At 56.0% G+C, this 15,456-nt stretch overlaps 1 protein-coding gene across 1 annotated transcript; it reads left to right on the forward strand.

Annotated features, from left to right (window-relative positions):
- The first annotated feature begins 9,651 nt into the window (after positions 1 to 9,651).
- On the forward strand, positions 9,652 to 14,612 carry SOX7 (SRY-box transcription factor 7). The gene is made up of 2 exons (XM_075923247.2): positions 9,652 to 9,913; positions 11,809 to 14,612. The coding sequence occupies exons 1-2, from the start codon at positions 9,673 to 9,675 to the stop codon at positions 12,702 to 12,704; spliced, it is 1,137 nt and encodes a 378-aa protein (XP_075779362.2). The 5' UTR covers positions 9,652 to 9,672; the 3' UTR covers positions 12,705 to 14,612.
- Positions 14,613 to 15,456: the final 844 nt, after the last annotated feature.

Here is a 15,456-nt window from a genome sequence, read left to right on the forward strand (position 1 = left end):
CCCAAGCCGACCCCAGCTCAACGCCCTCCCTTCCCCTCATCTCCCTCCACCGAGGGGCGTGACCTCATGGATTGCTGGTGGGCCTAACACAGGGTGGTAGCAAGGGTCAGCCCCCCACCTTCCCTGCCTTCTCCGCAGTGGCAGGGCGGAGCAGGCTGCTGCAACGTTCCACTTCCCCCCTCCCCGCAGCTCCTGCTGCTGTGGTCAGTGGGGGGTCCTGACCCCTGCTGCCAGGCCCACCCTGTACAGGACACCTCTACGCACCGATCCCAGGCCACAGGGATGTGCCGGCAGTGGCACAGAGCTAGCAGCCCGAAACCACTCTAGTTCCACTCCATTGGTGGTGGCGGGGTGTTTTAAATTCCCCAGGGCCAGGAGATGCGCAGGGGGAAGAAGGGAGGGGACACGTGGAGCCCCTCGTCTGGAGCCCTCCAAGAACGGGTGCCTGCTGGCCTGCTAAGAGCATTGTTTGAGACCCCTGGTCTGTGCAGTTGTCAAGCGAACACAACTGCATCCTCTTTGCCCATCGGGACATAGCTATTTCCTACGGTGGAATTACTCCAGATCAGTGGTCCCCATGGTGCCCACCGGGCCATTTCTGTGCGCTCGCCGAGTGATTGGGGCCAGGTGCGCGGTGTGCATGGGCTTTGCCAGCCCCCGGCATGCGGCATATGGGCATCCCTGCCCCTGGGCACGTGGCACAGGAGTGGCGCCGGCCCCTGGGCGTGCAGCGCGTGGGCGCTGCCAGCTCCTGGGCGTGCGGCACAGGAGCGGCGCCAGTGCCAGGCATGCAGCGCATGGGCTGTTCCGGGCGCGTGGCGTATGGGCAGCCCCACCCCTGGGCGTGTGGCACAGGAGCGGTGCCAGCGCCAGCCCCGGGAGTGCAGCATATGGGTGGCCTTGCCCCCTGGCCTGGGCACAGCCCCGCCCCCAGGCGCCCAGCGTGTGAGTGGCCCCGCCCCCAGGCGCCAGCAGCCCCAAAAGGTTGGGAACTACTGCTCCAGATCGACACCAGTGCAAGAGCAGATTTGGGCCTTCTCTGTATGCCACACTGTACGGTTTGGCTTTTCATCCCTGTCACGTGTCCACCCCATGGCCACGCCGAAAGGGGCCACAGGGATGCTGCTGTGGCCGGTGCTGCTACGTGGCGTTCTTAAGCAGCGTGTCACTCACACCGTGTGACTGCCAGAGAACTCCAAGTAACCTGCAGCCTGAAGTCAAAAACTGTCATTTTCCCAATGGAAGGTCCGAGCTAAACAGGCTGTGATTTGCCGCGTGGGTGTTCTAAGTGGTGTGAGCTGCTTTTGAGTCGCCAAGCAGAGTGGTGCAGGCAGCGTACTGCTCACAGCGAGGTGGTGAAGCGCTGTTTATTGAGGGCCAAAATCTGAACTTTGGCCTTAATGGTTCACTCTGCATTGGCTGAGTGTTAGTTCCGGCCTTCATCAGGGATGAATTAGAACTCAAAGATGCTAGTATAGGTAGTCCCCGACTTACGAACGCATCGACTTACGAACGCATTGACGTACGATCATCCGCGCTTACGACCAACCTCCCATACAGCCGGTCCCCAATTTATGAACAGCAATCCACGCTTATGAACAGCGCGGTCCCATTTAAATGAAAGGTCTGACTTACGAACAGATCGAGTTACGACTGAGTACTTGGTACGTAACGCGTTCGTAAATCGGAGACTGTCTGTAAATGATTAGACGTTCCCCCCAGTAAAACTTTGATCTTTTGTTTGTCCTCTTTATTGGACGTCACTGAGTTTCTAAATGCTAACTCTTAGGGAGACCCAAAAGGCCAGTTTCCAATCTTCGTCAAAACAACTGTAAAATCAGGAGTAATTTCTTTTAAGGCAATGGATTTATTGCAGTTAAATATAATGTAACTGAGATTAAAATCTGGCCAAAAGATTCTTTACTTGAGCAGGAAGAAGTGTAAATTTCACACTAACCCAGGAAGAGTGTGCAATTTTACATTCTACAAATTGAACCTCTCTAATCCAGAACTCTCATCTGAAAACCGTCATCTGGAATGATTTGTTAGCCCGATGTCCACTTTTTATGGGTGTGGCCAAGTTACCTGCCATCCCATGAAGTTTTACAACCACCAGTCCTGACTCTCAGTGTTCTGTGCTGTTATTTAGCTCTAATTCATCCCTAACTGTCTTCTAACAGCCTAGTAAGCAGTGGAAGTCTTGGCAATGCTGTTAGACAATATTGACCTTCGTGATCTGGAAAATTCTCACGTTCGGAATTGATCAGGTTCCGAGACTGCTGGACTAGAGAGGTTGAACCTGTCGAAAGTCCTTCAATACTGGGTTGTCATAAAGGGGACTATTTATTTCCAAATGAAGAAACTGGAGAAAGCCGTTCCTTTTGTCATGGTTCTCTTTGTATTTCAGGCACTCAACTTTTTGAGCTTTTTCAAAAATCCCGTCCTAGCGTATATTGTCTAGAGAAAGGGATGCTTGAACAAACAAGGACAAGCTTATGTTCACATTTTGTATTTAAAGGGACACAGCTGGGGCTGATTTTGCCCAAAATTGTGTGTGTGTTTGGGGGGGGGGGTCCAAAAGAAACATAGAAAATCTAAGAAAAGGAGTGATAGTCCGGTGTAGCTGAAACAAAATACAGGACTATGTAGCACTTTAAAGACTAACAAGATGGTTTATTAGATGATGAGCTTTCGTGGGCCAGACCCACTTCCTCAGATCAAATAGTAGAAGAAAATAGTCACAACCATATATACCAAAGGATACAATTTTAAAAAATGAACACATGAAAAGGACAAATCAAATTTCAGAACAGAAGGGGGATGCGGAAATTTGATTTGTCCTTTTCATGTGTGTTCAGAAAATTATGTCATAGAATCAGAGAACACTAGAAGTGGAAGGGACCTCGAGAGGTCATCAAGTCCAGCCCCCTGCCCACACGGCAGAACCAAGCACTGTCTAGATCAGTGTTAAACTTTTTCAGACCACAGAACACCAAACAATCATATTTTTTTATACAGAACACCTATGAAAATTTTCTTCACAAAAAAAATTCTCACACAAAAAGACAAAAACAAACAGGAGGTCGTGGCACACCTGCGAGTTGTTCACCAAACACCAGTGTACTGCGGAACGTAGTTTAATAAACATTGGTCTAGAACATCCCTGATAGATATTTGTCCAACCTGCTCTTAAATATCTCCAGTAATGGAGATTCCACAACCTCCCTCGGCAATTTATTCCAGTGTTTGACCACCCTGACAGGCAAGGGAGGTCCAACCTAAACCTCCCTTGCTGCAGTTTAAGCCCATTGCTTCTTGTCCTGTCAGAGGCCAAGGAGAACAATTTTTCTCCCTCCTCATAACATCCTTTTAGATTCTTGAAAACCTCTATCATGTCCCCTCTCAGTCTTCTCCTTTCCAAACTAAACAAGCCCGATTTTTTCAATCTTCCCTCATAGCTCGTTCTCTAGACCTTTAATCATTTTTGTTGCTCCTTTTTGGACCCTCTCCCAATTTCTCCACCTCTTTCTTGAAATGTAGTGCCCAGAACTGGACAGAATACTCCAACTGAGTCCTAATCAGTGCAGGGCCGGCTTAACTGCTGTTTAATCAGAGTGCGGGATGGAATTGATCTTACAAAGGTGATCCATGTCCCACAACAATCAGAGATCTCGTGTTTTCCTTTATTATGTACACTGGAGAGGCCTCTGAATGGTGGTAGACACACAGAGGAACTTCCAGTCCCTGTTTGTGGAAGAAATTCCCAGGCTTGGCGGTATTTATTCTTGTGCATTAGCGTAGCCCTTAGGAGTTGCTGTTGTAGGCCAGAACCCCACTGTGCAAACCTAGATCTATCTGCTTATATGACTACGGCCCTACCAGTTGCATGGCTGTGTAGGTGGTGTCACTGGCCATGAAATAAGCCCTAGCCTGTGAAATCTGTTATTCCCAGGCGGGGGCTCCTAGCTACTAGTCTGTGCTGACCTTCCCCTGCACAGCCACTCTCGGGCTGTGCGGGGATATCAGCCCCACCACCCTACACAGCACAGAAGTGAGGGGGATTAGACCATCCCTTCTGCTTTGCAGCAGCCCCAGAGCTGGGCTGTGCCCTCTCCCCCCACAACTGCTCAGAGCTGGCCTTGCAGCTTCAGCCCCCGGTGGCTTCTGCTGGAGCTCTGGGCGCCTGCTCCTTGCAGCTGCTGTCAGGACTTAGGGCTCCTTAGCTCAGGGCTTCAACCCCTGTGGCTCCTCTGAGGGGCTCAGAGCTAACACTTCCCGTGGCTGCTGCCAAGGTTTGGGGCTTCTGCCCCCCCATAGTTCCTGCCTGGTCCCAGGGTGCCCATTTTTCTGAGGTGCCCAAATTGGCTGAGGTTCCTGGTCACAGTTAACCTGTCACTAAGCAGGGCTAGCAGCAAGGAGTCCGCTGGCTGGGGCAAAGGGGGGGCTCCCAGCAGCAAGGGGGAGATCGGACCCACCTCCAGCAGCCTGCAGCCTCAGGAAGGCAGCACAGAAGTTAGGTGGCAGTCCCACCAGCCCCTTGTGGGTTGGGCCCCATAGTTACAACCCCCTGAAATTACAGGTGGCTAGGTGAAACTGACTAATTTTCAAATCCTGTGGACGTGAAATTGACCAGAATGGCTGTGGCTTTGGTAGGGCTCTAATAATAAAAATATGTTTGTGGTGGTTTCTCTGGCTTATCTTTGGACTTAGCGAGAACGCTCCTGCCTTTTTTGCAGTGTTGGGGTGCAGAAAGCAGGCACGTGTCCCAGGCCCTGCACTTGATTTCAGCCAGAGAGGGATCCGTCGAGCAAGCCACTCCTGAGAGGTGAGTCCCTGCAGATAAAAACAGACGTATTTTGGCTGCACCCTCCTACCTTCTTGTGCATGGAGGAGTGAGATGGCATCTCAAAAGAACCCTGGCCAGCCGCACCCCACCTCTGTAACACGCCCAGCTCTAGACTGCAGGGCCGGAGGGTTGTCGGTTTGAAAGGCAAGTACTGAGTTGTCTTCGACATTAGAATCACAGAATCCCAGGGCTAGAAGAGACCTCAGGAGTCATCGAGTCCAGCCCCCTGCCCGAAGCAGGACCAGCCCAACTCACTCATCCCAGCCAGGGCTTTATCCAGCCGGGTTGACTTGACTTGGATCCCTTTTGCTACAATTCGCTTTCCTCTCCTGGAAGCTGCGGGCTTAACGGTAGAACGTCAGCATCGAATATTGTATCCCATCGATGCTCCATCTAGCCCCCTGTCCTGTCTTGTGGGAGTGGCCAATGCAGGCGGCTTCAGAGGGAATGCACAACAGGGAAATGTATCACCTGGGCCCATCCTCCGTTGGCCTGTCCCTGCATCTGGCAGTGGGACGTTAGCAGAGAAGAGTTTGCATCCCTGGCCATCTCAGCTAATAACCTATGATGGACCTATCCCCCAGGAACTTATCCGGCTCTGTTTTGAATCCTGTTATAATTTTGGCCTTCGCCCCATCCGCTAGTGCCAGGAGCCCTGCAGGCTGACCACATAGCGTGATGGAGAATGTCCTTATGTTCACTTTCAACCCCACACATTGAATTACATAAGAACGGCCGTACTGGGTCAGACCAAAGGTCCATCTAGCCCAGTATCCTGTCTGCCGACAGTGGCCAGCACCAGGTGCCCCAGAGAGGGTGGACCGAAGACAATGATCAAACAATTTTTCTCCTGCCATCCCTCTCCAGCCTCTGACAGACAGAGGCCAAGGACACCATTTTATCCCCTGGCTAAGCCTTTTATGGACCTAACCTCCATGAAATTATCTAGCTTCTCTTTAAACTCTATTATAGTCCTAGCCTTCACAGCCTCCTCTGGCAAGGAGTTCCACAGGTTGACTACATGCTGTGTGAAGAAGAACTTTCTTTTATTCGTTTTAAACCTGCTCCCCATTAATTTCATTTGGTGTCCTCTAGTTCTTCTATTTAGGGAACTAATAAATAACTTTTTGAGTGACCTCCCTGGTTCTCGTGTTACCTGACAGGACAAATAAGCTTTTCTCTGCACTATCTCTGATTGCCTGCATCCCTGTCCTATCCCTCCCAGTGCTCACTTTTCTAAACTGACTAGTCCCAGTCTTCTAAATCTCCCCTCGTGGCAATGGCATCCCCCGAACTATGGTTGATGCCCATCATGACTGGTAGCAGTTCTAACATCTCTTGTTAAGGTGAGGTGGCCAGGAGTGGTACTCAAGCTGTGTAAACAGTTTTTCAAGTATCTAAAAGAGTGTTATAGGAGGACGGAGAAAAATGGTTCATCTTGGCCTGAGGACAGGACAGGAAGCAATGGGCTTAAACTGCAGCAAGGGAGGTTTAGGTTGGACATTAGGAAAAACTTCCTACGTGTCAGGGTGGTTAAAAACTGGAATAAGTTGTCTAGGGGGTTTGTGGAATCTCCATCTCCGGAGATATTTCAGAGCAGGTGGGACAGACACCTGTCAGGGATGGTCAGACGGTGCTTGGTCCCACCATGAGGGCAGGGGACTGGACTCGATGACCCCTCGAGGTCCCTCCCAGTTCTAGTGTTCTATGAACCAGTGGTTTGACATAGCAGCATCCAGATATTTTGTCTCATCCCATCCCTTTCCTAAGGCTCCCTGATCACTGCCTATTCAAAGTGAAGCGTCTTGTATCAAGATGTAAAAACGGCCAGACTGGGTCAGACCAAAGGTCCCTCTAGCCCAGGGTCGGGTCTGCCCACAGTGGCCGGGGCCAGGTGCCCCAGAGGGAGTGAACAGAACAAGGGAACCCTCACAGACAGGGACACCGTGCCCAGCCTGGCTGGGAAGTATTGCTGGAGCTAACCTCCGTGCATGTATCGACCTCTGTAGCAGCTGCAGTGTGCAAACGGCCGCCGTGGTGCCCTGTTTGCTGCCGCCTGAGAAGCGACACGCTTGCCCTGTTGGGGTAAATGAGACCGGGGCACAGTGGACCTGGCATCCGACTGGGACCCGGAGTTGCACACCTGGGATCCTCCCGGAGGTCCCCGCTGCTCCGCTTGGCCCACCCGCGGGTGCTGGGACTATCCCTTTCCTCCAGGGGGTTAGTTACGGGGATTTAAACAGCGGCCTGGCCCTCAGGAAAGCGCCTTGCGCCTTCGCGCTGCCCGCCTGCTGCGTGGTCCGGTCACCCTCTAGAGCGACCCCTTGGACACCCCCAGGTGGAATCCGCTTCCCTGGCCCGTGTGAACGCTTCCGCGGGGAGGGAGGCTGAATGCGGAGGGGCCGCTCCGGCTGAGGCCGGGGAGCATCCTCGGGCGAGGTTTCTCCGGCGTCCCCCCCCCCCCCAAGGCGTCCTCAGGACGCGAACCGACTCCAGCTGGAACTCCAAGGTGCGTTCCCAGAGAGCCGGGGCTGGCCCCTGTCCTGCCGCCCCGCTGGGGCTCCCGGTGCGGCCGGGCCGGGCAGCGCCCCCCCCTTCCCCCGCTAGGTTCCGGGCCCTGGGAAACGACTCTCACCCCCCACCCCCAGGAGATGCCTCCCGCTGGGTCTGCTGGGCAGCACCGATCGGACCCCCCGCCCAGCGCCCGGGAGCCGCTGCGCTCCTATGGGGGGGGGGTCAGAGGATTTCGGGTGACACCGACGATGTCGGGGCCCTGGGCAGGCTGAGGCTGGCCGGCCCGTGGCGTTTGCACCTCGCTCTCTCTAGCGCATGGGGGGGGGGGGGTTAGGCCCCCCCTGATTCTGGCTGAAACTTTCCAAACTTTTTTCAAACTTCCCCCCTCGGTCTCTCTGACCCGCAGCACCTGCTGTTGGCGCCGGGTTGTTCCTCAGCAGCATCTTCTGAGCGGCCGTTTGTCTTTCTACCCCGTGGGGGCGATTTTCCAGCGTGGGCGGGGGGCAGGGGGGCGCAGAAGGGCCGATAGCAGAGGCTCCTTCCTAGAGACAAAACTCCGCCACTCGCAGCTTCTCTCAGGGCAGAGGTGGGGAATGTGCGGCCCGCGGGCCAGATGCGGCCCCCGGGTTGCCTGGATCCGGCCCGAGGCTTAGGGCTTGCCCCAGCATTAGGGAGCCCGGGCTGGCGTTCCAGCCCCCAGGCTCTCCCCCTCCCCGTCCCCGTCCCTGCAGCCCCGACTGATGTTTCTGTGGCTCCGATGTCCGGACCCCACCCCTGTCCTAGGGGCGGGACTGTAGCTACAGACAGAACCAGACAAGGGTAAATTCAAGCCCAGGGGAGGGAAGGGGGATCGATCGGTTTGGGGGGGGGCTTCGTTTCTTCTAGGCTTGGTGGGGTTCCCTGCCTTCCTCTGAGCAGCCAAGCCGCCGCAGGGGCGAGTGGCTCGGGGAGTGGTTGTGCTTCCTGCCTCAGTTTCCCTCTCCGGAAAGTCGAGAGTCCTGGGAGTTCTCCGCTTGGCAGAGGGGGCCGAGAGCTGCTGGAATGCGAGGGGGGGGGTGAGTGTGCGGGGCGAGGGTGCAAAAACCAAGTAAAAATAAAACCAGGCCCTTTAGCTTTTTGAATTTGCAATCAGACTGGGGGAGGGGGAGAGACTCCAGCTTTGTGAGATGCCTCAGAGCCCTCCCGCCTCCCTCGGAGAACTCCAGAGGCCCCGCGGGGCACAAATATCCTTGATCAGCCCCCCCCCCCGTTACTTCCTTGCGTCCCCCACCAGTCCTGGGGGCAGGAGGGAGCCGGGGGCGCCCCGCAGCCCTGGAGAGGAAGCGGGGCGGGGGGGCTGGCAGGCCAGGGGGTGCAGCCCTAGGGGGAAGCGGGGCGGGGTGCAGCCCTAGAGAGGAAGCGGGGGGGGGGGCTGTCAGGCCGGGGGGCAGCCCTCGGAGGGAAGGGGGACGGGGGGCTGTCAGGCCGGGGGGCAGCCCTAGAGAGGAAGGGGGGGGGGGCTGTCAGGCCGGGGGGCAGCCCTAGGGGGGAAGGGGGGCGGGGGGCTGTCAGGCCGGGGGGCAGCCCTAGGGGGGGGGAAGGGGGCTGTCAGGCCGGGGGGCAGCCCTAGGGGAGGGGAGCGGGGGGCGGGGGGGGGCAGGAGAGGGCGGGGGGGCTGTCAGGCCGTGGGGCAGCCCTCGGGGGGAAGGGGGGCGGGGGGCTGTCAGGCCGGGGGGCAGCCCTCGGGGGGAAGAGGGGCGGGGGGCTGTCAGGCCGGGGGGCAGCCCTCGGGGGGAAGGGGGGGGGGGGGCTGTCAGGCCGGGGGGCAGCCCTAGAGGGAAGCCGGGCGGGGGGGGGGGCGGGGGCTGTCAGGCCGGGGGGCAGCCCTCGGGGGGAAGGGGGGGGCAGGGGGGGAGAGGGGGGGCGGGGGGGCTGTCAGGCCGTGGGGCAGCCCTCGGGACGAAGGGGGGCGGGGGGCTGTCAGGCCGGGGGGCAGCCCTCGGGGGGAAGGGGGCGGGGGGCTGTCAGGCCGGGGGGCAGCCCTAGAGGGAAGCGGGCGGGGGGCTGTCAGGCCGGGGGGCAGCCCTAGAGGGAAGCGGGCGGGGGGGCTGTCAGGCCGGGGGGCAGCCCTCGGGGGGAAGGGGGGCGGGGGGCTGTCAGGCCGGGGGGCAGCCCTCGGGGGAAGGGGGCGGGGGGCAGGTGGCAGGCGAAGCGGCGCTGGAGTTCGCCAGCAAGGAGGAGCCGCCGGCCGGCCCCGGGGGTGTCATTGGAGGAGGCGGCTCGGAGGGGCCGATAAATAGGCGGCCCGGGCGGCCGGCGGGCCAGGCCCCCGGATGCCGGGGCGAGGCGGGGAGGGGGGACGCCGGGAGCCGCGGGCCATGGCCTCGCTGCTGGGCTCCTACGCCTGGCCCGAGGCGCCGGGGCTGGCCGCGGAGCGCCCCCCGGGGGAGAAGGGCGCGGAGCCCCGCATCCGCCGGCCCATGAACGCCTTCATGGTGTGGGCCAAGGACGAGAGGAAGCGGCTGGCGGTGCAGAACCCGGACCTGCACAACGCGGAGCTCAGCAAGATGCTGGGTAAGCGGGGCACCCCCGGCCCCCAGGGGTCCGCCCGGGCCAGCCCCAGCCGGGCGCGGCGCGTTGTCCGCCCGGGCTCGCTCCGGAGTCGGGAGCGTTCGGGTTCACACGGCAGCGCCTGGGCGCGTCCCGCGGGGTTCGACGCCCGGGGCCGGCCAGAGACCCCGGGAAGGGCAGCCTGGGGGCGAGGGGGCTTCCTCGTCCCCTGTTCTCCCCGACGACTCCTTTCTCCCGGGTGCGTTTGGCTTCCCAAGGGTCGCGTCTCTAATTGGGACCGGCCCGCAGCTCGCTTCGTGGGACTCTTCCCCTGGCGAGCGATCCCCGCCACGTCGGGGGCTCTGACTTGATTCCCCTTCGGGCTCTGCCCTGGTCTACACCAGAGAGTTATTTCAAAACCCCCTCTTGCATGGGAAGAAGTGGAGTGTCCAGCCACCACGCCTGGGAAGCGGCTGCTTCTGTCCAGATCGGTGCCCCTGCTTCCCTCGGGGAAAAACGCTGATTTTATGTCGGGAATTATTTCAGGTGTAGTTAGCCTGAAATATTGTCCTAGGGTGCCCTACGGTGGAAGTCGGGGGGGGGGGCTGGCAGGCCAGGGGGCAGCCCTAGGGGGAAGCGGGGTAGGGGGGGCAGGTGGCAGGGAGCCGGGGGCGCCCTAGAGAGGAAGCGGGGGGCTACACTGCAGGGCTCTGGCATCCTGAAATAGTTACCCCACCTCTACACAAGCCGCCCGTTATTCCGAACTATTTTTCGAAATAACGGGTGCACGATTCTGCCGTCCTGGTAAATCTCGTTGCATGAGGGATAAGCTCGAAATCGCGCATCGTTTTGCAGTGGATTTGAAATAAGAACCGCAGTGGGCATTGCGCCTCTTATTTCGCGTGGAGGGTGCTGGGTAGACGCACCCCCGTGTCACCATGTGAGTTGAGAAGCCGCCGAGCGATCCGCCCTGTCCGCAGGGCTCCTCGGTCGCTGGGAGTCTGCAGGATCGGGGCCTGGCACTGTGTGTATTTGCTGGGCTCCAGGAAAGTCTCTTAACCTCCTCTCTCCACTGGGCTCAGACTTCCTAGCAGTGTGCGGTGGCAGAGAGAAACCTCCAAAGGCGGCGTGGTTTCACAAAAGCTAGGGGCTTTCTGCAGATGCCCAGGGAGCGGGCGTCTGGTTTAAAGGGTTTGTGTAAAGAGGCAGGAGACAAGCCACCACGAGCCTGTAGCCCTCCTAATCCGGCCACTTCACTTTTTGTCAGGTTTCAAAAGTGGCCAGGCTCGTCTGTTTCAACACCAGCCGTCCCAGGGCACCTTAGAGCCTCACAAACACATCTCTAGCAGGACGAGCTTTTGTGGGCAAAACCCACCTCTTCGGGCGAGCCGATCTCTCGGGTCCCTCCAGCTCACCGAAGGAAGTGGGTTTTCCCCACGAAAGCGCCAGATCCTATCTCGTTTTGTTAGGCGCTAAGGTGCCACGGGGATGCTCATCTTGTTGTGAAAGTTACAGGCTCCCCCACTGAGACTGAAACCCCCAGGAGGCGGGGGAGGAGGGGGGTCTGACCGCTGAACACTTTTATTCTGGCGCGTGCTTTGGTGAGCTGCAATTCACGGCAGCTTCTGCCACAATAAAGTGGGTTAGTCTTTCAGGCGCCCCTGGACTCCTTGTTGTTTCTCGTGAACTTCTGCTCTGCAGGGGCTGTCCCGCTCTGTAGGGCTGTAGGACGCATCCCCGGCCTGCGACACAATATTTTGTATAGGGTCATCTCTCTCTAGTCAGGATTCAGTGGGTATCTGGCCCCTGTTCTCCACCAGATGCAGGGCTGCCCTTGGTTGCTGGGTGTGCAGGGAAACAGGCCTTCCACGCCCGGCCTGGATGGTGCTAAGGGGATTTTTGTTCTTCCCTTGTGGCAGGCAAGTCCTGGAAATCCCTCACTCCTTCCCAGAAGAGGCCGTATGTGGAAGAAGCGGAAAGGCTGCGGGTGCAGCACATGCAAGATTACCCCAACTACAAATACCGGCCACGGAGGAAGAAGCAGGTCAAGCGAATCTGCAAGCGGGTGGATCCCGGCTTTCTGCTGGGGAGCCTCTCGCGGGATCGGAGCTCGCTGCCGGAGAAGCGGCCCTGCAGCCGGACCGTGGGGGAGAAGGAGGGGCAGGGTGAGTACTCGCCCGGCCCGGTAGTGCAGAGCGTCGGCAGCTACAGGGAGGCCCGGACCAGCAGCAATGCCAGCATGGACACCTACCCCTACGGGCTGCCCACCCCGCCTGAGATGTCCCCTCTGGATGTGATCGACCCGGAGCAGAGCTTCTTCGCCTCCCCCTGCCCGGAGGAGCATCACCACCCCCGTATGACGGGGGCCCCTTTCTCATCAGAGTACTCAACCAGTCCCCTCCTGTGTAACCACCACCCCCTGGGCCCCATGTCTATCCCTCAGCCCGGCACCCCCATGATCTCCCCTGCCTCCAGCTGCCCGCCTCCGCCTCCCACCTACTACCCACCAGCCTTCCACCCCGTCCACCCGCCCAGCCTCCATGCCCACCTCGGCCCGCTCTCCCCACCCCCCGAGCACCCCAGCTTTGACAGCCTGGACCAGCTGAGCCAAGCGGAACTTCTGGGGGAGATGGATCGCAATGAGTTTGACCAGTATCTCAATGCGCCCAGCCACGCAGACCACGGTGGGGCCATACTGAACAGACACGGGCAGGTGCCTCCGGTCGCGGGGGGTTCGCCCTCTGCAGAAACTAGCCTCATCTCCGTCCTAGCAGATGCCACTGCTACCTACTACAACAACTACAGTGTCTCCTAGGCCAGCCGGAGGCTGGGGACAGACCTGACAGTATTAGTGGCATGATTCCGTGTCCACGCCAACCGAGGGACCCCACGCTCCTTGGGGTTGCTCGGTCAGAACTGAAACGACTTTTGGAGCCTCCTTTCTGTGGATTTTTGCTTATCAGCCATCCACTGGCCTAACTATTGAGTATCCTGCTTCGAAAGGTATTTGATATCCCGCGTCCGTAAAGGTCTGTGACCGTGTCCCTCTTCCAAGCCAGCTGGTCACGGCTTACAACCAAGTTATTGTATAAGCACGGCAAGTTCTTTGAAAGATGGGTCTGATTTTTCAGTGATGCTGAGGCCCAGCCAACTTCTTGGATGGGGCTAGAGCTTCCTCAACTCCAGCTGTAACCTGTGGGGACTGATTCGCAGCCCCTCTGAAAAATCAGTCTCCATGCCTGGTTCTGTGTGGCACTGACCTGTTGTGGTAGGGAAGGGGAAAAGCATAGATGTGGCAAATACGTATGTAACTCTCTGGTCAGTGTGCGCCGTCACCTGCGCTTGCTGGCAGAACAGGGCTTGGCTGCTCGTAACGCGTGTTTAGTAGTTCAAGTGTCCAGCCTCGTTCCCGGAAATTGAGGGTGGCTGTCACCAGCAGCTACAGCTGTACAGAGCGAGTAAGCTCAGGTGATCAGACGTGTCCTGTTCTCACATAATTACCCTACAGCTTTAACCAAAGACAGCTGTGTGGCCTTCGTCATCGCCGTGTGTTTTCTGTTGGCCGGGTCTTGCATTCCCTATGTGCTCAAAAGTTTCACTGACGTGGCTGGGAGATTTTGAGTGCGCTAGCATAGGGAATGCGAGGCCGGTGAAGTCACTCGACTTGCAGTCCCTAACGCCGGCAGCGTGTTCCATCCTGTGTACACACAGGTCTTGGATCGGGCCGGTTGAATGTCCGGCCCTGCTCTGCATTCCTTTGGCTCCCGGAACTTTTTGTGGGAATTCTGAGAGTGTACGGAAGGATTTCAGAGGGAAAGATCTGGTCGAGGGTGCCACCCTGGTATCCTTCCTGCCCCAGACAACTTGATCAAGAGGGGAGGTTTGAACTGTGGGGCGGTGACGTGGTCTTGTGATAATGGACTGACTGGCTGCTCCATCATTCAGGTGTCAGCCGAGTTTCTGTCTGACACTGAATTTTGCACAGTCTGTACCATTTAGTTTGACTCCTCTACAGAGTTTCACTGGGCTCTGACCCTGCTTACAATAGGAGCAGGATAAATCCCTTCCTGAGTCACTACAAGTAACTTCCCATGTACGGAGACAGGCTGGTGGCCTTTGGAGCATCTACTCTGAAGGCCAAGACCCTGGGTGATCATGCTGGTGAACTTAATATCCCTTCTTGGTCCCTCTACCTGCCCCCACAGCTGGAAAGAATTTATTCTGATGAGCACTTTGGAAGAGAGGTGATATGTAGCAGACCCGTTTGTATCAAGCACCATTTGAAGGCAAATACTTAACGTTTAGAAATGAAATGCCCGTTCCTCGTTACTTCAATATATTATTGCTTGTACTAAATCTGTGCATCAATTTGTATGTTCCATTATTTCCCCTTCCTATTTTGTATTGCTAGAGTTTTTGCTCTTTTTTTCATAAAGATGACATTTTATTTTACATCCGTTATATAACACGATTAATCTTAGCATTACTGTATGACACTTGGTTATGATTAGTTAGTAGAGCGGTTATGATTTTCTGGTTTCAACCCTGAGCACCTAATTAATTGCAAATAATAATATAATTGCAAATCATTTTTAAAACGACCAGGTTTTAAGCTAATACTTTCCATCCTTTTTTTCCCATGTGCGGCTCTTCTGCATTTTGAATGCGTGTAGATATGCGTTTGCATAAAATATTTAATTTAAATAAATATGTTTTTATACAATGACTGTTTTTATCATTTAGATGGCTGTAGTTCTGTTCAAAGGGGAAACATTTATTGTGCTCGATGTTACGTTTTGTTTTGTTTGTTTTAATTTCCAGCCAAACTTTTCTACAGGAGTGGTTTTTTTTTTTTAAATAAAAAAGCCTATGGCTATCTTTAAAAATTGTGGAATACTTTATCTGAGATTAATTAAAGTCACAGTTTAAAATATCTTTACTCTTCCCGATGTATAGAAGTCTCTTTTAGGGTGTGCCTACACCGCATCGTAGGTCGAAATAAGATACGCAGTATGAGCTACGCAAGTTGCAGATCTTACTTCGATCTTATTTCAAAATAGCTTATTTCGAAATTTGGCACCGTCTATGCAGCACTTATTTTGAAATAAAGCGCTGTTCTGAAACGTCCCTGACTCCTCGTGCAATGAAGTTTACAGGGATGTCGGAATAGCGAGCTCCTCATATTTCGAGATAACGGGGGTGCTCAAAAGAAGTAACACTGTAGTGTAGGTGTAGCCTGAGACACCTGAATGTGCATTTCTTGCTTATCCAACGTACCCTTCAATAGCAGGAAGAGTTTTGTATAGGCAAGGATTGCAGGATCCAATCTAGGCATGATTTTAGGGCCCACTGATGTGAATTGTGGGTTTACTATTGACTTGGGACTCGGTGTTGTCCTCAAAATGTGGACTGTTTTGCTGAGTATAATGAGTTAATAGGGCATGATTCTTACCTACACTAAGGACCCTTTACACTAAATATTTACACTCCTTATCAACCCTCTTTACATTGCCAGAGTGATGTAGAGGGGCAAGGGTGTAAATGGGAATTGGGACAAAAATCCTTAA

This window comes from Pelodiscus sinensis, chromosome 3, assembly GCF_052426305.1.
Source record: "Pelodiscus sinensis isolate ZL-2025 chromosome 3, ASM5242630v1, whole genome shotgun sequence".
Lineage (NCBI taxonomy): Eukaryota > Metazoa > Chordata > Testudines > Trionychidae > Pelodiscus > Pelodiscus sinensis.

Coding starts and splice junctions, on each gene's coding strand:
- SOX7 (XM_075923247.2), top strand. CDS start 9,673: ATGCCGGGGCGAGGCGGGGAGGGGGGACGCCGGGAGCCGCGGGCCATG. Junction 9,914..11,808: donor GGAGCTCAGCAAGATGCTGG/GTAAGCGGGGCA, acceptor CCCTTGTGGCAG/GCAAGTCCTGGAAATCCCTC.